The sequence below is a fragment of the Erpetoichthys calabaricus genome, chromosome 15 (genome assembly GCF_900747795.2).
Source record: "Erpetoichthys calabaricus chromosome 15, fErpCal1.3, whole genome shotgun sequence".
In the NCBI taxonomy this organism is placed as follows: domain Eukaryota; kingdom Metazoa; phylum Chordata; class Cladistia; order Polypteriformes; family Polypteridae; genus Erpetoichthys; species Erpetoichthys calabaricus.
In genome coordinates this window covers 71467583-71491162 of record NC_041408.2, presented here as the reverse complement: position 1 = coordinate 71491162, position 23580 = coordinate 71467583, and the positions used below count along the sequence as shown (strand labels likewise).

At 40.0% G+C, this 23580-nt stretch overlaps 2 protein-coding genes across 6 annotated transcripts in view; both read left to right on the top strand.

Annotated features, from left to right (window-relative positions):
- The window catches only part of mtr (5-methyltetrahydrofolate-homocysteine methyltransferase), a 72887-nt gene extending 71131 nt beyond the window's left edge, over positions 1-1756 (top strand). For all 3 annotated transcript variants that reach the window (XM_028820212.2, XM_051919601.1, XM_051919602.1), the window contains one exon: positions 162-1756. In XM_028820212.2, coding sequence (XP_028676045.2) covers positions 162-248 — 87 coding nt within the window. In that variant the 3' untranslated portion in view covers positions 249-1756. The remainder of the gene's footprint in view (positions 1-161) is intronic.
- An 8079-nt stretch (positions 1757-9835) lies between these two features.
- The window catches only part of ryr2a (ryanodine receptor 2a (cardiac)), a 657734-nt gene continuing 643989 nt past the window's right edge, over positions 9836-23580 (top strand). For all 3 annotated transcript variants that reach the window (XM_051919561.1, XM_051919560.1, XM_051919559.1), the window contains exon 1: positions 9836-9982. In XM_051919561.1, coding sequence (XP_051775521.1) covers positions 9935-9982 — 48 coding nt within the window. In that variant the 5' untranslated portion in view covers positions 9836-9934. The remainder of the gene's footprint in view (positions 9983-23580) is intronic.

Below are 23580 nucleotides of genomic sequence, written 5' to 3'. Positions count from 1 at the left end.
ACCCCATAGGACAATACTGGTATAGACATTTCCTGTTGGTATATTTGATATTAGTTATTTGAATTAATGGCCTATGTAGTAAAAAGCAGTTAAGTTGCTGCAGGTAAGTGTAACATTTCTTTGAGTTCACCTGTATTTACATGTTTTCTCTTTTCTGGCAGGTGGAAGATTATGCTCTGAGAAAACAGATGTCTGTAGCTGAAGTGGAAAAATGGCTTGGGCCAATCCTAGGATATGAGATGGAATAATTTGTTTTAACTTAATGATAGTCCCATTCTCCACCATCTTGTTATAACAGCTAACTCGGTGAATAGCTGCACAGGTTATTTTTTAATCTTACATGTTTTCAGATGCAAAATACAGAAGTCCAAATGTACATTTATTTTCTTGACTTTGGATTTTAAGAAAAAATAGCTGTTTTGTAACAACAATGGTTTTTAAATGAAATTCTTACAGGTTTTATAAGCTAGTCACATGATCTTACAATTTCTTACAATATCTTACAAAGTATTTTTATGAATAATATTTCACTGATGTTCAATACATTTCATGTTATATTAATGCTGTCTTTGAGCCCAGCAAGGTAATACAGGCCGACAAGAGAAAACACTAACAGCCTGTCGTTACTTGCACTAGATAATTCTGATTTTCCAGAAGCTGTTTGTTTGTCATTTGCTTTTCTAATTTGCACAGGGCCCTGAACAATACTGTAGCATTATTGATAATAACATTTTAACCTCATATCTGGTTATAAATTCATTACAGAAATGCTTTATTCTGTGTTGTGTTATTTGTGATATATATTTTAAGTAAATTATAAAATAATGTTTTTAAGTTAATAATGTGTAAAATAATAAAAAAAAAAAGATTATTGTTGCATTTTTTATTAGGGGGACTCTGCCTAGTATTGAGTTGGTTTCCCATTTGACTCTGAAACCCCTCAAGTTCACTGGGACATGGGCCAAATAAGGTATCAAAAGTATAACTGGTCTGTTTTGATTCCGCAGTGTTTTCCATAGGTGTAGCACATTAGCTGCCATTGCCTTTGTACTCTGAGTAACTTATTCCATTTGATTCAAAAAGACGCTTAAATGGAATCGGGTCTACTGACTGAGAAAGCTGCTCCATTAAAATAAATTTGCAGTCATGTTTCTTGAAACATTCATATAGATTGCTAACCTTTTTTTCGTGCCGCAAAGCCCACTTACAGTTTGGTACCATGCCACATGAAGGGATACACCTGTTAAGTTTATTCATTTCATTTTACATAAATGGCAGTGTGTTGCATGTTAATTAGCATATGCAAGTTGGGATTACACTGTACTCTGTACATATGACAGTATTAACCCTATAAGCCTAAAATAGCCCTCAGTATTACATCATCGCTGCCAGATTGAATGGCAGGGCGCATCTTTGAAATTGTTTACTATATTCTTATTATGAGTTAGTATTATTTAATCGTACACTAGGATTGGAAATACTGTGAATCATGCACCTGTTGGTTTATATGAATGCAACTAGCAGATGGACAGTGTAATTCAGATGCCTATTATCCTGTATTTATCACTCGTGTATTAAGGAGTTAATAATTTTATTTATTTTATTGATTTCATGTTTTCCTGTTGTGAAGCCATGCTATGTTTGAATGGTTTGCATCTCTATATTTTGTCATTTTGGGCAACACATACCAGCAGATACTAGTTATATACAAGATAATTTGATCGTCCCATGTTGTACTGTGACGTGGGGTGTAAATTAATATTTTAATAAAGGCGCTATATTGCACCCGACCTGACACAGACTTGACACGGGAGGCACATATAAAACAAAAAGACTTTTATTTTTCTTCAGCTGGAGGGCATGTCTTCCCCATAATCCCTCCAGCCATAACACAGTCCCAAGCACTAAACACTGACCAACAAACACTATTCCTCTGGCACCACCACTCCTCCCAGGCAACCTCGTCCTCTTCCTCCTGATTCTGGCTGCTGAGTGGTGGTTGCTGGCTCCCTTTTATCAGGAACCCGAAAGTGCTCCAGGTGGTTGATTGCTGACATCTGGCTGCACTTCCGGGTAAGGTGAAGCAAGTGCCCAAAAGGGGCCAGCCGCTCCTGTTGCAGCACCCCCCCCTGGTGGTGCCTGCGGAACCCCACAGAGCTGCACAGAACTCCAACCCCCATGAAGCCCTGGGGGAGTCCGAGGCACCACTGCAACCCAGGGGTGCTGCCATCTAGTTTTCTAGTTTCCAGGGGAAGATACTGGGCTTCCCACCCGTGTCTCCCTGGCAGATGTGGTGAAGGGGCGTCCCGGCCATCTGTCACAATATATACCATGATTGTAAAGAAGTAACTTGAACTTGAGCCTACACTTAGGTTAGTGCTTCTGGGGCTTTCTTTCACACCACGTTCGAAGCCTTTTAAATAGTTGTTGGTCAGTTGCAGTATGTTAAAACTATCATATTTCAGGCAGTGTTATCAAGTAAGTAAGCTAAATCTCATAAACTACAATCAGTTTAATAGCCATTACCAGAGTTTAAGTAGAGAAGAAAATTGCCCATCAATTTTTTTTCCACTCTCTGCATCGTTGGGTAACCTAAGTGATGAGGCTTCTCCTTCTCATGTCACCTGCAGGGGCTTTCAGGGTTGAATAGATCAGACCACTTGGAGACATAATGCAGGTATGACATTTAGAAATGTCAAAGGGATTAATAGAGGTAACTGATTAGAGTTAAATGGTGAAATGTCTAGAGATGTAGTGGTTATTAAGTTGAAACACATTAGAAACGGAAAGCACATCTACACACAGCCAAAAGAGCCTTATAAAGATTATCTAATGGCATAGTTTAAGATTGAGGTGTCAAAACAAAGGGGCAGGAGAAAAAATATCAAAAGTCAAGGAACAAGAAGGCTTTAAGACACCAAACACTGGGGCCTGCTTTAATTGAAACTAACTAAATTCTTTGCAAAATTTGTAATGTTTATCCACCGAGAGATATAGAGTATTATGAATTCCACCATATTTATAATGACATATCTTGTGAGGTCAGTAGTGTTGACTGAATCGGTCACTACTTGGAGCTTGTGTAAGCAAAAAAAACCAAAATGTTAATAGAAATAAACTTTGTCAATTCAAGTTGAAGTAAAATTCAAGCCATTTAAACAATATCCTTAGCAATAAAAACATGCCCATAAAACACCCTTAAAACATGATGGGTGACTGGCTAAGATATTGCCTTATTGTAATCAATCTTAAGAGACAAAATGACGTATTCTATTTTATATACTGAATAATTTCATTCAGATAAAGGGAGATGTTATGGTGATAGTTTCTTAATTCTACTAACTAGTACCTTGTTATTATGGACTTTGATTTTACACCTTTATCATGAATGCCATAACTTAAACAAATTAAACTTGCCATCTTGATACATAAAGTGACTTGTGTCCTTTCACGTCTAATACTGGTTCCATGGTTTCTGTCTCTCTTTTTCTCTTCCTCTCCCTAACTGTGCAATTATTAGTTATTGTTGTTCTGTCCCAGGGTGAGGCAGTGAAAAAGATTTAATTGAAAGGATAAGGAGATGAAACGTGGTCAAAAAATATGAGCAGGGGGTCGATACTAAAAAGACAAGTGGAACTTTCGCCAAACCAGAAAGGTAGGGCAACAATCAGAAACTAAAGGAAAGTCAGAATACCAGGATCAGAAAGACACAGAGAATCACACATAAAATATTTTAATCCAAACTTGGATATATTAGAATTGCATGCGCCAGCATCTTGGGGTCAGGTGAATGGCAATATGTGATGTACACTCCTGCAGAACTCTGGGAGAATTGCCTGGGCAACCTACTACAAAACTGTGGTGCCTGTGAGCAATCCAAAATGGTGTAGCAGGAAAGCAATAAAAATTATTCCATGTTAATGGAAGGCACATAGAGAGAAAATAATGTGAAAGTCAGATTCCTGGGGTATAAAAACCTCAGTTTAGCCACTGGCCAGAGCGTTACCTCCCCCGGGACGCTAGATGGCAACCCCCCTGGGTTACAGTGGTGCCTCGGACTCCCGCAGGGTTTCATGGAAGTTGGAGTTTGGTGCAACCCAAATTGGGATCCGCAGGCTCTGCCAGGGGGTGCTGCAGCAGGAGCTGCTGAGCCCTTATGGGCAGTTCTTCCTGGAAGTGGTGCCGGAAATGCGTCGTCAAGCACCTGGAGCACTTCTGGATGCCTTATAAAAGGAGCCAGCAGCCACTACTGAGGGAGCCAGAGTCAGAAGGAGGAAGACGAACCTTGCCCAGAGGAGTGGATTAAAGAAAGAGAAACAGAGGAGAAAGAATTGTATTTGTGTTATGCTTTGGACTGTGTTGTCCCTGTGGGAAACGGGGAAGGCGTTTCTCATGAGGAAAAAGAAACAATTAAAATGTGTGTGCTTTGAACTTGTGTCCCACGTTTGTTTGTGTCGGGTTAAGCTGACAGTGCCAGCCAGCCTGGGTGGTTCACACCATGTAGATCTTCAGAAATTAGAAAGGGAATGGCGCAAAAATAGTAAAATGTAGAAATCATAACAATTGATTCCCATATTAATAACTGTTTTTTATAATGCCAAGTTGATAGTCATCTATTATCTCTACCACCCTTTTGTCATATGCTGTTTTTTTTGGTCTTTTTTTTTAAATATCATTGGAGTCTGAATTTCTTTATCTCCATTTTTCTCAGGTGAATGTTGACGTCTCTCAGGAGGACTACAGAAATGGGGGGCTCTGATATCTTTAAGAAGGCCAAGTTCTCAGATTAGTTGTTGGGCCACCTCTAAATCTGAAGTTGTAATCCACTCTGTCCACTGTGGTGATTGGGGGTGGGGGAGTGCATTTATTTTGAAATGTTGACATAAACATGGCGAAATGAGTGAAAGGTCTCCAAAAAGACCAGCAAACCAGATCAGGCTCTTCACTGGTCTGCGTAAAGACAGGCCTCACCTCAGGTAGTCTGATGCCAAACTTAGCAGGCAGATTTCGAAGTCTACGCAGGCCCAAAAATGGGCAGTGTCTTTAAAGTTCAAAAAATACTTTAAATATTCAAAATGCACTAACACGTCCTTCACATTGTACCAGGGGTTGTTACACTGGTGCCAGTGATTGGGAAAAGAACCGACTAGCTACCCCAAACCTGAGGACTGTTTTAGCAGTAACACTGATAGATTTCTCAATCACTCTCACGATGGCTTGCTTCAGGCAGGGCAGACTAGATTGTCTCACACTCCTGAAATGGACTTTGTGCTACTATCGGGACAATGGCTTAAAAGAAGGGGGCAGTGTAGTGACCCCAGGATCTGGGCATCAGCCTCTCCAAGAGGGTGGGAATATCTGTAGAAGCTGATGGGGCTGCTTTTTATAGCTGGCATGTTAGAGGGTGCACAGACACGGCACTTAGAGAGCACTCCCAGCTGCCGAAGCCTATTAGCCTGGATGTGGACCCTGGCCTTGAGTCAGCTCATGGAGCCAAGGGATAGGGTGAATCTGGGTGAATGGGGTCTGGCGCTGCTGGGCAGTGTGTGTGTGAGCAGATAAAGCAGCTGGGAGTGTCGCTGAAGATGCCAACGGTTCCTTTTAAGGGCCACTCACCAGCAATCGGTATAAAGAGACCAACTCCATTTCTCCATCTGTTGCACCCCCTGGCTTGTTACAGTATTAATAATCATTTTGGCTGTCAGCCCTCTCAGTATGCCATTTATGACCCTGATTTTTGCTTCATGTTTTAAGCACTGTTTAAATTTATTATTACTGCTATCAATCTTTGCTTGTTTTTCTGACTTCCCATCTCCTGACCCTTAATTTAAAGCTATCAATGTCTGTTTCTTTCTGTGCAGTCATTACATCAGGGGGTTGTTTTTTAATTGCAGAGTGTTACCTAACGCAGATTTTTGTAGTTGCTGACGATCCATGAATCAGAAAGACAGTCGTGAATCTTTAAATGAATTTGGTGAGGATTTCACCTTGACAGAGGGGGCTGAAAGCCTGGCAGCAAATGAGGGAGAAATCCGGCAAGTTTAGAAAAACAAGCTAAAAATACTGAGGAAGACTTGAAGAAGTTCTCGGTAAAAATACACTCAACAGAATATAAGAAAGTGGGATGGAGTTAAATAAAAAGAGAAAGTATGTGGGAGTAGAAACTTGTGAATGTTCTGGAGAAAATGTACATGTAGTGAAGTGGATGTAGTATATGAGTCATTCATTCTCTGCTTTGTAAAACATGGACTGCAGTGGGAAGCTTTTATTTATTTATTTATTTTTAGTAATTGAACAGGAATCATTAACTGTCGCAGTGGAAAAGAAAAAAATGTGGACCTGGATAGATTTGTTCTATACTGTTCTGTTTTTCTGATGCAACAAAGCAAAAAAGAAAAAAAAAACTAAATTAGTATAAAAAAGTCTAAATTAGCATAAGCCCCCTGAATTCAGCGTGTTCATAAGAAATGTAATGATTTTACTTCATGAGGTAGAAATGTGTAATAAACAAGAGCAGATTTTATTACACTGATGCCTTTATGCAAGGCGACTTACAACATTAGAGAGTTACAATTGGTTACGTTTCTTTTGTATTTCTAATTGGAGCACAGGCAGGTGAAGTGATTTTCTGAGGGTCAAACAGTGGCAGTAGCAGGATTTGAACCAACAACCTTAGGGAATGAAGTTCTAGGTCTAGGTCCATAACCACTACACTATACTGCCTGGTATCAAATATTTGAAATATGAAAATGTCTGCTTCAATTAAAATGTTTAAAGTCTAAATATTATCAGTTGAAATAGAAGTTAGTCATTTTTTCACCCTCTGATAGAGGTCCATAGGGGGCTGGATCGCTAGTCAAGGATCACAAGTCAAAGATAACATCATAGTCATAGTAACCGACCTTGAAATAGTCTAAAACGATACCCCAGCCTGCTTATGTGTGAAAGTTATCATTTTTAACCTTCTGCGAGTAGCGCTTAGAGGGCTAGGACCCCTGATAAAGAATCAAATATCAAAATATATTTGTTATCAGCAACCTTGAAATGGCATACAATGACACTCTACGTGCCTATATTACTAATTCCCATTTTCCATTGGGTGATGAAGCCCTGGGGTCGGTGGATGTGGCCTGCTCAACAAGTCCTTCTGATCATTTTTGCTTTACATTTTATCATGTCATGTTATTTTGTAATCCACTTGATCCAGACCAGGGTTGTGGGGATGCTGGAGCCTATACCAGCTAACTTAGAGCACAAGGCAGGAACAAACGCTAAACAGGTCACCAGTCTGTTGCATGGTGAACACACACCTCATCCACACACTAGAGCCAATTAATTGTCACTAATTCATCTAACTGCATATCTTTGGACTGTGGGAAGAACCCGGAGCCCCCGGAGAAAACCCATTCAGTCACAGGAAGAGCATGCTGACTCCACGCAGGGAGGATCTGGGATGCAAACCTTGACAATTAAAAAAGCTACATATATCTATTAAATAATAAAACACTAAGGTGTGTGTGTGTGTGTTTGGTTTGTCCAAGCAATCTGATTGGTCGGTTTGGCTTTGATGATGCAATGGAAAGCAGAAGTGCATGTGAGACATGTGAGGAGTTAAAGCTGTGTGAGGAATTTTGTAACTCGCTTTCAAATATGGAAAGTATAAAAAAGGCCTTGAAACGACAGCATCTGTGAAGTAGTGTTTATGGGAATGCAATTGAGACAGATTTATACACATTGGGATACCTTTTCTATTCTATTTCCTGACTTCAACAGGTCACAGGGGCTACTAAATAATATGCAAAAATACAAAATAAGCAATAAATGCCACAATAAAGCATCATTTTACACACATCTGAAACAGGTCTGAGTTCAGTAAAAGAGCGCAGTGATCGATTATGAGGAGGAAGTGAATGCCAGAGTCTGGGCACAGCATAGGAGAAGGTCCTGATAGCAGTAGGGTGTAGTCAGGGGTAGAAAGTAGACCCGCTGATCACAGGGACTGGGAAGGAATATACAGCACCAGTGCAATGTCTGGACACACCCAGAAATGTTCATGTTTTATTTCCGCATTTCTTTTCCTTCTCCATTTATTTATATATATATATATATATATATATATATATATATATATATATATATATTCCTTGTTTATTTTTGCCCTATTAAAAATCCCTTAGCAATTGTCCTTTGGCCATACTCTCCTTTTCAGGGGTGGGGTTTGATTTGTCTTCAAATCTTTTTTGTATAAATGGATCTATTTGTATGGAATGATTACAATAAAATTAAAAAAAAAGTTCATGTTTTTGATAGAAATTGATACCTTTTTTTATCAAGATACCATTCAATTGGTTTAGAAATACAGAATAATGACACCAGAGTTCGTAGTTTGAGAAACTGCTGCAAATTACACTAATATTTGGTGTGTAAAACCGGTTAGTGAAAACCGGTTAGTTTTTTGTTTCAGAAAATACAGACTCTTGATGTACTTTTTCTATCTTGGTCAAATCCAATTTGCCCTTTTCTCTCAAGACTGTAATAGACACCTTTGTATTAAATCTTTTTGAAAGTCTGTTGCATGGAATAACCTCCATTCACAGGTGGCGTAGTGGTAGTGCTGCTGCTCTCCAGTAAGGAGACTGTGGAAGATTGTGGGTTCGCTTCCCGGTTCCTCCCTGTGTGGATAGCGCTTTGAGTACTGAGAAAAGCGTAATATAAATGTAATGAATTATTATTATTTGGCCAAAAAAAAAAAAACCAAAAGAGATGTTTCTCGAGAAAACTGTTTCCATTCAGCCATTTTTGAACCCAGAACTGGACTTGAGGAATGCCAGTATGTTGCAACCCAAATGATCACAATAACAGGTTTCAGTGGTGCTAATGCAATTACGAAGGTCTCTCTAATAACCAATTAGCATTAACACAAGACAGATAAAAGGATAAGTTAGGGGAGTTGACCATTTAGGACACAGAAGCAATGGCAGTCATATGTGAATAATAAATGAAAAAGCAGCTATTTCATATATCTTGGATGTATTTAATGGTATTTTGACAAAAAAAGGTATCAATTTCAATTAATAAATTAAAATTTCTGGGTGCGTCCAGACATTTGACTAGTACTGCATAATAATAAGTTTTAATTGCCAAACAGTGATGCAGCAGTTCAAGTGTCCACCTAACATCGTTCGATTACCTTTACTATGGGGTCAGCATGTTCTCCCTTTGGGTCCGTCAGCTTCTATTCACAGGACAAAGTTTCTTCTTGACTTGGTCAGGTGTGTGTGAACTGCCCCGTCCAGAGTTGGTCCCGTCGTTCCGTATGGATAGATTTCAGCCAGGGGTCCTAGACTGATGCTTTAAAAAAGAGTTAAAGTATACTGCTGTTTCGCTGAACAGTAGTGTTCTGTGTTAACGGCAACCAGTGAAAAATGTGCACAACAGCGACGGTGGAAAGTCCCACTGTGTTGCGATATTTTTTGGACCCACGGGAGGATTGGAAATCCCATTATCTTGCGTTAGAGTGGCGCAGTCTCCGTGCTGCCTTACTGCAGGCACGTTACAGTTAAGATCTCACTTATAATTCTTATTTGTGTATGTACGGGTCCGAGACTACTTGAAAAGCACGTACGCGGTTACTCTAAAAGAAAAATCAGCCTGTAAAACTGCAAAGCTTCACTAGGGCGCTGTAATCGCCGTAGATTAGACATATCCCCCTGCAGGGGGAGCAGTGGGCTCATCCGTCTGTGCTGAAGCACACCTGCCTAGCTCCGCCTATCTCGATCGCCGACGGGCCAATGAGCTGCGAGCCTGGCGCACATTCCGCACACCGCTCCGGCGTTCAACCTGCTGCTGCTGCTGCTTCTGCTGCTGCTGCCTGGGACTCGACTCGATTCGACTTGATTCTCCATCCATCCAGCCGTTTGGAACGCGTGCAACTATGGCCGAAGGGGGAGAAGGCGAGGACGAAATCCAGTTCTTGCGGACTGTAAGTGGCTCCTCGATGTCTGAATATCTTTGGTTTTTGGGTGGGCTTATGGCAGGGTTACCTTTGTCAGCTGTTACGTGCCTTTTTTTATTTAGACCTTTATTTGCTGAATCAATTATGTAGCCCTTTTGGAGATACCGATTGCGGAGGGGGGTGTTCTAAAAATATTTTTATAGATATGAATACAACTGAAAGAAGGCACAACTGTGCGCAGGGGCAGGAGCTTAAGATCTTGTTGGCAATATACCGTCTGAAGTGGGGGCGCTTCCTGTAGTTAGGGTTCATAATTTTGGACTGACCCTGTTGTCAGGTTGAACATACCCTACGATAACGACATACGCAGCGCGGTTAGCGCAAGTTTTCTGCTTGGAAACTGGGGTTCATCTTCCAAGCTGCGTGCTGTCGATCAGCTCCTACGCTCTCTACTGCCTGCGGAAGCATTTGTAGCGTTTTTTTCTTTCCTTTTTGCAAGATAGCATTGTTCTTCGCTGTGGTGTATGAAGTCCTGGTGGTGAAATTAGAACTCCCTTATATATCACAAAGTTTAGAGGGCAGTGAATGGAAGGTGCGCAGCCGATGGGTTTGACAGCAGAGTTGTATACCGTAGGCAGCGCATCTTCAGCAGCACCTAAAAACATCGCATTCATCCTCAAAGCGCCGCATTTCAGGGCACGAGTCGTCTCGGCATGGAAAGCAGTGCCATCGGAGACGCACTGGTCACCAGCCAGTAAGAGGGGCGAACACCCAGGAGAATCATCGAGCTACAGAGTGGAAAGATGCTTTTTTGCGCATAGCGTTGCATGAATATGAGGATTGACAAGGCTGCGACTGTTCAATGAAAAGCGAAGTGCGCGTGTTGTGAGGCAACGGAATCGATAAATCACGGCGGCTTTTTGTGAAGCTTGCAATACCGAACCAAAGTGACATGTGCTGAAAAGGACTGTACTTGGAATTAGGTTGACTTCTATTTAAAAAGTATCGGTCATTAGACCGGTAAAGAGCAGACAGATGTACACAATTTTGCATTTACTTTTCATTTTTGTTTTTAAGGATTTTTGAGGGAGGGCTTAAAACAAAGTAGGGTAATTGAGGCATGCAACAGCAAATGTGCGCATAATGTGCTGTCAACGTGAGACGCAGTTTACAGTCCAGGCGGCGTTCAGGCAAAGTGCCCGTGCAGGATATGGCAACACAATAAAGCAGCCTAACCAATAATCAAAGAAATAGAAGGATCGATGATTAGTCAAGTCATTGAACAGAAAAACAGAGAGACAGACGAGTGCGTACGGAGAGAAGCAAACACCTAAAGAGATTTCTAAAAGATGTAGTCAAATAATTTATTTATATATATATATATATATATATATATATATATATATATATATATAACAGACATGAGCGGAGTATGATCGACAGATAACTAAACAGCTAGATAGGCAGACTCTTAGGCAGACAAGGAGATACATATTACAATAATAAATAATTAAATATATCAATATCAATATGTCAATAAATACACAGATATGAAGATAGTGGCTTTGAGTTCTATTTATAATAAGCAGGTAAAGTACTAGACAGAAAGATAGACAGGCAGACATATAAATAGATTGACAGATACATAAGGCACTATATAAAATAATGTTAAGGATAGATAAACGTAGATAGATGTGGCTGTATATAAAATGTTAAGAATAAACATAGATAAGGCACCATTTTAAAGTAAATGTTAAGGATAGACAGACAGACATACATATAGATAGATAGCTAGATAAAGCATTATATACAATAAATGTTAAGGACAGACAGACCGATCGGTAAAACACTACATAAAATAACTAGTAAGGATAGATAGATAGGTAAAGCACTGTGTAAAATAAATGTTAAGGACAGATATATATGTAAGGCAATATATATAATTAAATGTTAAAGAAGGACAGACAGACAGACATATAGACAGACAGATCCATAAGGTAGTCCTCATATATGATATATACAGTATATATATATATATATATATATATATATATATGAAAATTGCCTTTATAAATAATTAAAATAGATATATAGATAAGAAAAGAAAGGACTAATTAAAAATCAATAAATGTATTGATAGTTAAAGAAATAGTTGCATTTATTGAGATCTGAAAGATGCCATGATAGAGAATGACAGGCAGGTGAAGCCATACAGAGCTACATCAGCAGATACACAGATCAGCAGAGGGATGTGAAAGGTGCTGCAATTAGGCGGTCATTAAATTAACAGATAGATACACAGATATGTAGATACAAGGTGAAATAAATGATTGTTTATGAATAAGTACATAAGTAAACATGTAGGTACAAAAATACATACATAAGTAGTTATAAAAAGATGCCATGATTGACAGCTAGCTATCTGTATCTGTCCAGTTCTTTAGATAAATAAATAAGCAGATAGAAAAGTAATATAGATGGACATGGAAGGTCCTTTGATAAATAGATCGTCAGTTTACTGGACAGGCACATAGATATGTAAGTATCTGAGTACTTAAATAGATATATGTATCTTTTTATTGAATTATTGATAAATGTAAACAAATAACGATAAATAAGCAGATAGACAGGCGAGACATGGAGAAGCCCTCAGACAGACAAGCTGATGGGCCAATGCATGTTGTTATTATGACTGCTTTTGAGTTGCCCGCCACAGTTTCCCAGATCTGGAGTGAGGGGCCTTTACTGACAGAAGACCCTGACTGACCCCCCAGTTGGTTCTGTCTAGCCTTTTACCTTCAGACCATTCCCACTTTCCCCTTCTTTCCTTCTGCTCAGATCTCCACCGTGTTTGTGATCTGCAGTTTCATTTTGGGGGGGGGGATGTGTGTGTGTGTGTTTTTATGATGGGGTGGAAGTGGGGGTTGGGCCTGCTCTGCTCTAAACACCCCCATCCCTCCCCCCCCCCCACCCTCGTTCCTGCAGCATTCTTAGTGACACAGCAGTAAGTGTTGCACATTTGAATCAATACAGACATGGCAGCTATCTGTTTGCTTCTTGGTCACTTGGTGCTCTCATTTGCATTTCCCTTCTTGCAGTTTCTTGGCACTCAGAATTAGCTTTTGATACAAAATAGTAATCAGATTATGTGTGCTGAATGTGATGCTGGGCGCCCTGATGGATTTTAAAAACTGGCCGAGTGAGATATTGGGGTGCCTTCTTAGCTAACAAGGATCTCCTGGGTGTGATTTGTAATGATCTCTGAGACGAGGATGAGGAAGGTGACAGCAGATGTGACTGTCAGAGCCAAGCGAAGGCTCTCCAGAGGTGCATATTGGGTGTTTTTTTTTTTTTTTTTTTTAATAATAAGAATGGCTGGTCTGTTGTCAATGTGGCTTTTCCTCCCACATCCCAAGCAAGTGTCAATGGAGGTGTGTCCCATCCAGCTTGTCCTGGAAATTAAGATAATCCAGACATCTTTGGGATCTGAGAGGGAAAAAAAAAATGACACGTATACAGGGAGAACATGCAAAGTGCATGCAGACATGGGCCAGCATTCAGACGGAGATGATTAGCTCAGGGCTGTCTTAACCGCATTATAGGCCCCAGGACAAAGCAGTGCATTGGGGTCCCTACCTACACAACCACTCAGCAAGTCACAACATACATAGATTGGCATGGGGCTCCCAAGTGTTAAAACGGCCCTGGATTAGCTGCGTTAAAATGAACACATGCAGTTTTTTTGGTTTAATTTGTTCCATTATATTAGAAGTACTTCACAAAATAACTTGATAGTCTTCATCCAGTACCATAAAAACACTTGACTGTATTCCTCCTGCGCTACGCCATATTCTTATTACGCTGTAATTACAGATGAGGGTTAACGTTTATATCTCAGATTACTGTTTTTAAAGCAGATTTTTTTTTAAAAACCTGAATATTTTGTCCATTTTCTGAACTCATCACCCCCTCAGGCTCAAGAACAGGAACCAACACTGGACTGGAGGCCACTTCAGAGCAGGCCAGCGTAACGAGAGTAATCGATCCAACATATCTTTCTCAAGATGGGCAGGTTCAGGACCACCAGAGCCCTGCTTTGGATTAATCAACTTGGAGAATGATGTGTTGTGATCCCAACATGACATCTTAAGAGACATTTGTTTCCATATTTCTTAGAGGGGCAACGGAGTCCAGTGGCTTGGCAGCTTCCCCACTCCGCTTGCCTAAAATGTGTCAAACTGCTTTGTCACCTCCGAAGGTGAACCCAGAGCCCACTAAAGTACGTGACCACTGCCCTTCATCTTCCTTATGAAGCTAAAGCGTTTCCCAGCAGCCGTTTAGCTAATGGCCTATTGCTCTCTTTAAATTTCAGACGCTTTATGATGTTTAGGTACAAGTTGGCCATTGCGCCAATGTCGGATGGTCCTGGGGGGTTCTGTCTTGCCCCCTCCTCGTTTCTTGCTCTGAAGGCATTCTCACTGCAACTGTTATTCATTTTTATTATGGCGCTAAATAATTAAGCACTTACACATAGTTTCAAATTCACGTCTGTGTAATTCGCCGTGCTCCTTTGTGAAGAGGCTGCAGGGTCGGAAGATAGTGCGGATTTCTTGGTGGTCCTAAAGGGTTTGTCGAACATGTACCCCCCACCTACCCCATCTCCTGAGGTGCTGGCTGGTGTGGCCGCGTGGAAGCCTCTGTCTCATGATTTATTTAGAGATGTTTTGAAACGAATGCACCTGCTGCTGATAGCTGGCACAAACTTTCTTTTAATTTATTGAAGCAGTGCGGTAGACAATGGTGCGCTGGCTGTTGAAACATCTCTTTTTCTGCATCGTGACAGGTTGCCGACGGGCTTCTGAGACTGTGGAGTGATACAATGGCCACCTCATGGCAGGCAAATGAAGGATTTGCTTTAATTAGCGCTAATTTGATGAATGGGAGTTTTCCTGTTGTGACGACGTTGGCTCATTTGGGCTGCACTTGTCCCATCCCCAACTGCTGCAGAGCTTGCTTGCTTTATTTATTTATTTCTCTATTTCTCTCTGCTTCTCCCCTGTGCAGTGGTACAGAGTGTTGGTTGCCACATTGCACCAAAATCTCAAGAACTGCTTTAATCTCCAGGAGTTAAAACCAAGAAGCTTCTTGGATTTGGATTTGAGGGCCGTTTTCATTCAAATGACAAAATGTAAACGTGCAGCGTATGGTGCATTGCATAGGGGCCAGGTGATTGGATCTCATTACTTTTCTGTATCGTGTAGAAGCCTTTGCTCACCAGTAGAGTCGTGTGTGGTGAATTTTAATTCACTCTGCTGCCGTAATTTGTTTTTGAACGCTCGTCCGCATGTTCTGTTTGATGAGTGCCTTCGCAGGTTACACAAATATTGTGGAGCACTCGGGGCAGGATCTCTCAAGACCCCGAGAATTACGTAAAGCAGCAAGGCAGTGGGGGACACTCTTGTCCAAACCTTACAACTTTGTTCTGACATTGTTAGGTGTTTCATATCTTAATAAGCTCTTGGATAACTTATCACCTTTTTTAGACTCCAACCCTAAGTTACTGGAATCACAAACTGGATGATGTCAGCTAGGAAATTCAGGGACGGACTGATGGTAGGTAGATAGACATGAAAGGATCTATATTGTTGAGGTAGTTAGATAAGGGGCGGCACGGTGGCGCAGTGGTAGCGCTGCTGCCTCGCAGTTAGAAGACCCGGGTTGGCTTCCCGGGTCCTCCCTGCGAGGAGTTTGCATGTTCTCCCCGTGTCTGCGTGGGTTTCCTCCGGGCGCTCCGGTTTCCTCCCACAGTCCAAAGACATGCAGGTTAGGTGGGTTGGCAATTCTACATTGGCCCTAGTGTGTGCTTGGTGTGTGGGTGTGTTTGTGTGTGTCCTGCGGTGGGTTGGCACCCTGCCCAGGATTGGTTCCTGCCTTGTGCCCTGTGTTGGCTGGGATTGGCTCCAGCAGACCCCCGTGACCCTGTGTTCGGATTGAGCGGGTTGGAAAATGAATGGATGGATGGATAGTTAGATAAGAAAGGTGCTGTGATAAATAAATAGTAAAGGCACTATATAAAATAGACAACAAAGGTGCTATGTAAAATAATGGATAGATATGAAAGGTACCATATGGTAGACAGAAAAGGAACTATATAAAACAATACATAAATAGATTGATTTGGAGAAAGGAGAGACGTTGTGATAGATAGAGAGACAGATAGGAAAGGAAATGTGATATATTAAACAATAAATATATAAGAATAGGCTGTGACAGACGGTAAAGGCACTATATAAAATAGATAAGTGCTATGATAGATAAATAGGAAATGTGGTATTTAAAATAATATGTGTATAAGAAAGGTGCTGAGATAATAAAGGCACTATATAAAGATAGATAAGGTTTTATATCAAATAATAGATAGATATGAAATGTACTATATGATACATAGACAAACTGAAAAGATAAATGGAAAATGAGCTATATAAGGTAATATATAAATTGATTTAGAGATGTGAGAGGTGTTATAATAGATAAGAAAGATGCTATATAAAATAATACTGTAGATATGTAAGAAAGGTGCTATAGTAGATAAATACTAAAGTTGCCGAATAAAATAATAAATAGGTAGGGCACTGTATAAAATAGAGAGATAGATAGTAAGGAGTGTAAGAGATGGCTGGCATCCCAACCTGGCCGGGATGCCCAAGAAGTGGAAGGATGGGGGAAGGCAGCCTCTTTAGGGCGCTGCTTCCCCCAGAATGCTAGATGGCAGCTCCCTTTGATTGCAGTGGTGCCCTGGATTCCCACAGGGCACTATGGGACTTGGAGTTCTTTTTCTCAGCTGTTTTGGGTACCATGGGTGCTGCCAGGGGGTGCTGTAAAAATGAAGGAGCCTTATGGCATGGGGTTTCCGCCTAACTCAGAAGTGCTTACAGACCACATGGGTGGAAGAACAGAAGCACTTCCGGGTTGGCCACTATTAAAGGACTTGCCAGCCTCACAGTGAAGAGCCAGAGTCAGGAGGTGGAAGACAAAGCATGTGAGAAGGAGTGGAGGTGACAGAGGAAGACAGAGAGAGAGAAAGAAAGAAGAACTGTATTGTGTTGTGTTTGGTGCTTTCCGTACTGTGCTGTGTTGTGAGGAAGAAAAGATAAAACACTTCCCCACTTAAATAAAGGTGTACTATTTGGCAAGACTTGACAGATACATAGTAAAGGCACAATATAAAATAATATATAGAAAGACAGACAAGTAGGGCACCACATAAAAGATAATGATAATGCTGTTCATATCTATCTATCTATCTATCTATCTATCTATCTATCTATCTATCTATCTATCTATCTATCTATCTATCTATCTATCTATCTATCTATCTATCTATCTATCTATCTATCTATCTATCTATCTATCATAGATGGTAAAGGCACTGTTTGAAATGGATGGATAGATGCAACATAACACAAAAACAAAATCATTATTTTAATAATCCAGTTAATTAAATGAGATAAAAAAGATAGTGTATATAGACTGCACAATGGCACAGCATGCAGTGCTGTTTTCGCCAAGTGTTTGAACCCTGGTGTGTTCTGTGTCGTTTTCATGTTCCCCGTAGGTCCACAGCTTTGATTTTGCCCATCCCTGTGACATTAGGCCTGGTATTGTCATTGTGCTGTACCGTGGAATAGTCTGCCATCCAGGGCCAGTTTCTGCCTTGAGCTCATTTCTGCCAAGGTAGACATAAAAGTGACACATTAAGTGGGTGTTCCCCAGCAATTTGGGATGGGCATGAGTAACCAACTAATCAAGCACCAGTTTGTAAACCAACATTTGTTTACAAAAATCGAATCTTTCAATGTGTGAAAAATCAATTCTGTCATAGTGAGTGTTAACATAGAGCCAAGATGACTAACGCTGTAATAAATCCACGCCTGCCATTTGCTTTGAAATTTTTAAAAACGCCGCCAGCCATGTCAGTCTTTCCATCAAAACATACCCTATCATTCTAGTTCAGAGTTGTGAAGGGTCAGGGACAATCCTCCCAACATTTAATTTTATTCATTTTATTACCCCAGGAGGAAATTTGTCCATCTGTCTTTAGGCATTCCGGGACGTGCCCGGTGTCCTTGTGCAGAGGCATGATGATGTGTGTTGTCCCTGCCAGTATTTATTCTCCTCTGTTTCATAGGACATTGCTCTTGTTCTTCTCTTTTTCTACGTCCTTTTACTGACTACTGTCGTCTAGTCTGAAAGACACATGTAAAAATATTTAGATGTGTGTTCATCTAGGGAAACATGGTTCCTGTTTCTATGAGGCCTAACAGAGCAAGTGCAGAAACAAAAGGATGAGTACTCATTGAAGAGTGGCCCATTTTAATTAGACAATGGCACAGAAATTCAGTGTACCCAATACTGGATTAGGCAGACTCTGGAAATGGATGGATGCTATTTCGTAATTTTGTTTTTTGAAATTTCTCAATTAATTGAGAATCACTTCTCCCCACTTTGCTAGTTGTGCTTGCCTTCCATATTTATCTCTAAACTGAATATGTATCTGGAATATTTAGAACTAGAAATAACCTTCAGCTTCTCTTTTCAAATGGAGATGCCTTTGTGTTGTTAGTGTGATTGATTGTCTCCTTTGTGCACCCACAAATTGACTCCATGAACAGTAACGTGTGGGTCATTCTTAGACAGGCTAATCTTCAAAGATGGTATTAATGTATATTAAATATGCATTGTTTCTGATAAAAATAAAACTTAAATTTCTGACCTTTTCCAAGCATTAATGTGCTGCTTATATAAGAGGTACAACCCTGCAGTGGTGGCCGTGCTTCCAAATTCGAGGACTGTTGTTCAGTGTGACGTTGATTAATGATCGCTGTGCTGCAGAAGCACAATGGCAGGTGGAAACACTCAGGCTGTTAATTTACACCTTATTGTTTAGTGCATTTCTACTGGGGGGGGGGGGGGGTTCAGAATGCCGGTGACAGCACTCAAGGTCAAATGATTACACTAAATGGTTTCCAGCTGATTAGATGCAGGATATGGGTCCGACTCCATTTGTCGGGTGTGTGTCAGATAAGCCTGACCAGGCCTTACCCCCACTAAATAGGAGTTACTGTGACTTGGACAGATTCCATGCATCTCAAAGATTGCCATTTTGTGGGAGACTGAGGAGGCAGAACGGAAATGTGCAAAAATGGGTTCTACCTCTACCCTGGAAGACCCACATGAAGATCTGTAGTCTGCAGCTAGAAAAAGAAAATCATCTGAGGAGGACCTACACTGGAGGCATAGAAGATGAAAGGATAGATTAGATGTAATTATCAAATGAAGAGTATGCTAGAGATGTGGTAGTGGGGTGCCAGGTCACATCTAGCTTTGAAGGTGACATGGGTTGCAGAGTAGGAGGGATCCTGGCAGTACAGAAGAGAAGTCTGACTGGAAGTGGCCACAAACAAAGAGCATCATGGAAACACTGAATTACGTTTTTAAAGAAAAAAAGATTAGAGCACATGTACTGGATGCTGTAGCCTTAGAACAGATAAGGGTCAATCAGTGGAGAGAACTTTCATTAAAGGACAAATCGGAGTTGAGTCTGGTCAAGTTCAACGACAAGTGCACATTAGGACTGTCAGCCTGAATATCACTATTTGAATATATTTTGACTCTATGTCTGTTATTTTTAATCGTGCTCTATAAATAAAATTGACTTGGCTATATGTAAAAATGTCCTATCCGATGGCAAATACTGACTTTTGATTGTAAACGAACGTTCCTTTATTTTACCTCACACTAAGTTTTGGCTTTGTGTTACTCTAGACACGCTGCGCTGCAGTACGTCTGTATTTTGGATTTGTTTTGCATGTTACTTCCATGATTATTGTTTTTATAATTTTGAATTGTTAGTTTGTATCGTCATTTATAATACAGACAGATTTTTCTACCTCACTGCTTTGCTGTTTGGTTAACAGGTGTACTATAGACAGATGCTAAACACTCATCTCCATCGTCCAAGGATGATTGCTTTGCTCCTGATCCTGTTCTGTTTCACTTGTGAACCTGCAATCTCTGGTTTGCTGTTGCATTCATCATAGCAAGCAAAAGATGGTTTCCTTTCTCACCAGCAAAAAAGCAAACATTTTAATACTAATGAAGCATACTGGGGCACATTAAGTACAAATATACAAGTGATAGCACTTAGAACTTTTTAAACTATGTTTAAATATATTTGAATAGTATTTGAACCCTGTTTTGTATAATTTGACAGTCCTGGTGCACACAGAGTAGTTAATGAAATTCTTACTTGGCATTTTACCATCAGTTGTTGTCACGATTTGGAGTTTGGACATTTGCAGATTTTAGTTGTACAATTATTTTTTATGCATCTGTACATTTTCACCTTGTGAATATTTTTTTACTGTTATGTTTCTTAAACTTTTGTGTCCATATTTTAATTTTTTTTGTTTTTATCACAGGTGCCACCATTTTGTTGTATTTTGTATTTTTTATCACCTGTTAAGTTGTCACTCTGCCTATGTAAGATGGCGGTGCACTGCTCTTAGTGTTCCTCAAGTTTCTGGATATTGTGATCAATCTTTACAGCGTGTTTTAACTATTTCAGAAACTATTTTAAAATACTTTACTTCTATGTTGTGATTCTAGTTATTGCTTTGTGTATTGAGCTTTGATGTTTTGCTTTAAGGATTTTGTTGGCTTTTGACCTTTCTGAAAATTATTCTCTGTTTTCTTCCTTGTCCTTGTGCAGAATGTTTTTCTGATGGCAAAACAGTTGTGTTCTATAGTATGTCAATAAGGTGGTGGCATTGTCTTGGGTTAGGACTCTGAGGTGCTGCAGCATTGGGACTGCAGTTACATGAGAGTCCTATAAAAGACACTAGAAATTCAGAGTGGCATTTGTTGGCTTCTGCTGTGCCATCAGCTCCTCACTTTCTTTTTCTGATATTTTTTATAGGTTTTCTTTTATAAAAGACTGTAACTTTATGCTCATGTTGGGGATATTTGGATCTCTAAGGCTAGTTCTAAGATCCTATTTTTGTTATTCTTTTTCATTTTGATTGTGAATAATTTTTTGGACTGTTTTGTCTGCTATTTTGTATTTTCATGATCGCCACCAGTTTGTGTCTTCACTATTGCCATATTTTGGATAAACATACTGGTTGATAGGGGTGTGTCCTTTGATGTTGTGATAAAATGGGATAAAAGGTCATCCATGGAAACACTTCCTTGTCCAAGCTGCGAATTCATCACTTATTTCTCAAATTGCTATACAATTAGTTTCTTACTTGATTTCTATGGTATTTCGACTTTAGCTCATTTTTGATCATGATTTTTGCTTTACATTTTGGCTTTGTCGCATGTTCTTTTTTGATCTGGTTTTGACCCATTTCTGGCTGTTTGTTCACTCTCAAACCTTGTCTTCTCGCAGACACAACGTCTTTCTCATGTCAAATCAATCAAAAACATATAGAACTTGAGAAGATTTTAAGAGGTAAGGCTGAAATGTTGCAAATGCCCATCTGTTTTTGGAGCTCCTTTTTACCAAACTCAGGGATGTGTGGGGTTGAAAATGTGAAATGATGATGACATAGTTTGTTAAAGGAATCTTAATATCATACTGTATAGACATTTTGTTTGCTGTTGATGTTAATCTATCCGTCTATTTTATTTGTATTTATTTGTAGAAGATAGTGGGGGTCGGAACCTGAAGCAACTTCATTAGACTCAAGGCCATGTGACAATCATGGTAGCAGGCTATTTAAAATAATAGCTATCTGAACTTGATCCTTCACAGAATGCAAAAAGAAAAGAGAATTTGGCTTTGAGCTGACCCAGGGCCGGATTAAGAGCTTTGGGGGCCCGTAGCACATTTCAAATTTGGGGGCCCTTTTGGTCTGCATCATCTGAAGTTTAGATTCTGAACAGTTCAAACCGGACTGAATAATTATTTTACTCTCGATTATAATAAGAATCTTATAATATTTATGTGAATTTTATGTGTTGGGCCCCTAAAGTTTTGTTGTGTAAGAAATTTACAGTTTAAAAACATAAAGATAATATTTTTTAAGACCAGTTTTTCAATGCTACACTTTTTCATTAAATATTGGGTCCACCATTTGGGGGCCCCCGAAATTGCGGAGCCCGTAGCATATGCTACATGTGCCTATTGGTTAATCCGGCACTGAGCTGACCGTTTTAGTGACCACAAGTTTGGTTTTGTCCTTAGATTTGGCTCTGACCTTAGCCTATCGACCTCTGCCTGACTGATTGTTCTCTGAAATTACCATCTTTAATATGTCGATGGGCTTCAGTAAGATCAAGATGGTCACAACAGAATGATATTGGGATAGATATAGAAAGAGTGTCATGTGTGTCAACCCCTGTTGGCTGGCATTTGCCACACTTCTCTTTCCACTTTGCTGTTGAAGTTGTATATGAAGGATGGATTGAGGACATGTACAGTAAATGGATGCAGAGAGAGATTTACATAATTTAACATTTTCAAATCTACTTCATCCAGTTCAGGTTTGTTGGGAGTCTACCTTGGCAGCACTGGGCGCAGGGCAGGAGTCGACACTAGTCCTTGGATGGGCTCACTCAAGCACACACTAAAGAGGAACTTACCATATTTAATTTGTGGATCCTTGTCCCTCTTGAACCACTCCTTTCAACAACCAATTAAAATATGTTTGGTCTTGTTATCCAAATGATATTACTCAATTCTACTGAAAATGAGGTGCGTCTCATGCCCCTTACACCCTTTACCTGAGGCGAGTTGAAGCTGCAGCTTGGTGGGTTTATTTTAGCTTTCTTAGCTTCTCAGTGCACACGCTGGTGGTCTCTCCAGAGACAAGCTGCTTTGGACCTCGAGGCTTTAGCAGTGATACCCTCAGAGTTGACACGTCCCACACGGGCATCATTTTCTCTGCTTCATTGTCCTCTTTGAGGAATTTTGCTGACAAAAGATGTTTGACTTTATGTTAATTAGCTGTGATCGGTCAGAGTGTTTTATTCTCTTCCCTGGTGGATTTCCTTTGAGATTTTCACAACTCAAGGGCAGTTAATATATGCTAATTAAAAGTGGGGTCAACTATTGGAGTGTCATTTTCCAATATTTTATTACACATTCTTTAACCACAGTAGACAGGAGTACAATATAAAGAGAAAAAAACCATGAGAAATAAATTTAATATAAGAACATAAGACATCTGACAAATAACAGGAGACCATTCATTCCATTGAGCGTGTTTGTTTAGCAGATAGCTAAGTTATCACGATATCTTGACCAGGCTATTGTTAATGAGAGTTTAATGGTATGTTTTATGTATTAGAATTAGCACCAGACATTCTGTGTATGATTGTGCAATTATTACAACATCTATGCTTGCTTCAGCTGGGTCCATTTCTAGGCAGTAACTTATAAACTCACTACCTTACATGGAATAGGACAATGTTTATGAATCTAAAACAAATACCTGTAACTTGGAACTCTATCATCACTCATTTTTAGGTGAGTTGGTGACATCACCTTATTGCTTTTGTTATCGATTGTCTGCCTAACTCACTCACGTTCTTTCCCAATTGATATTGCCACGTACATC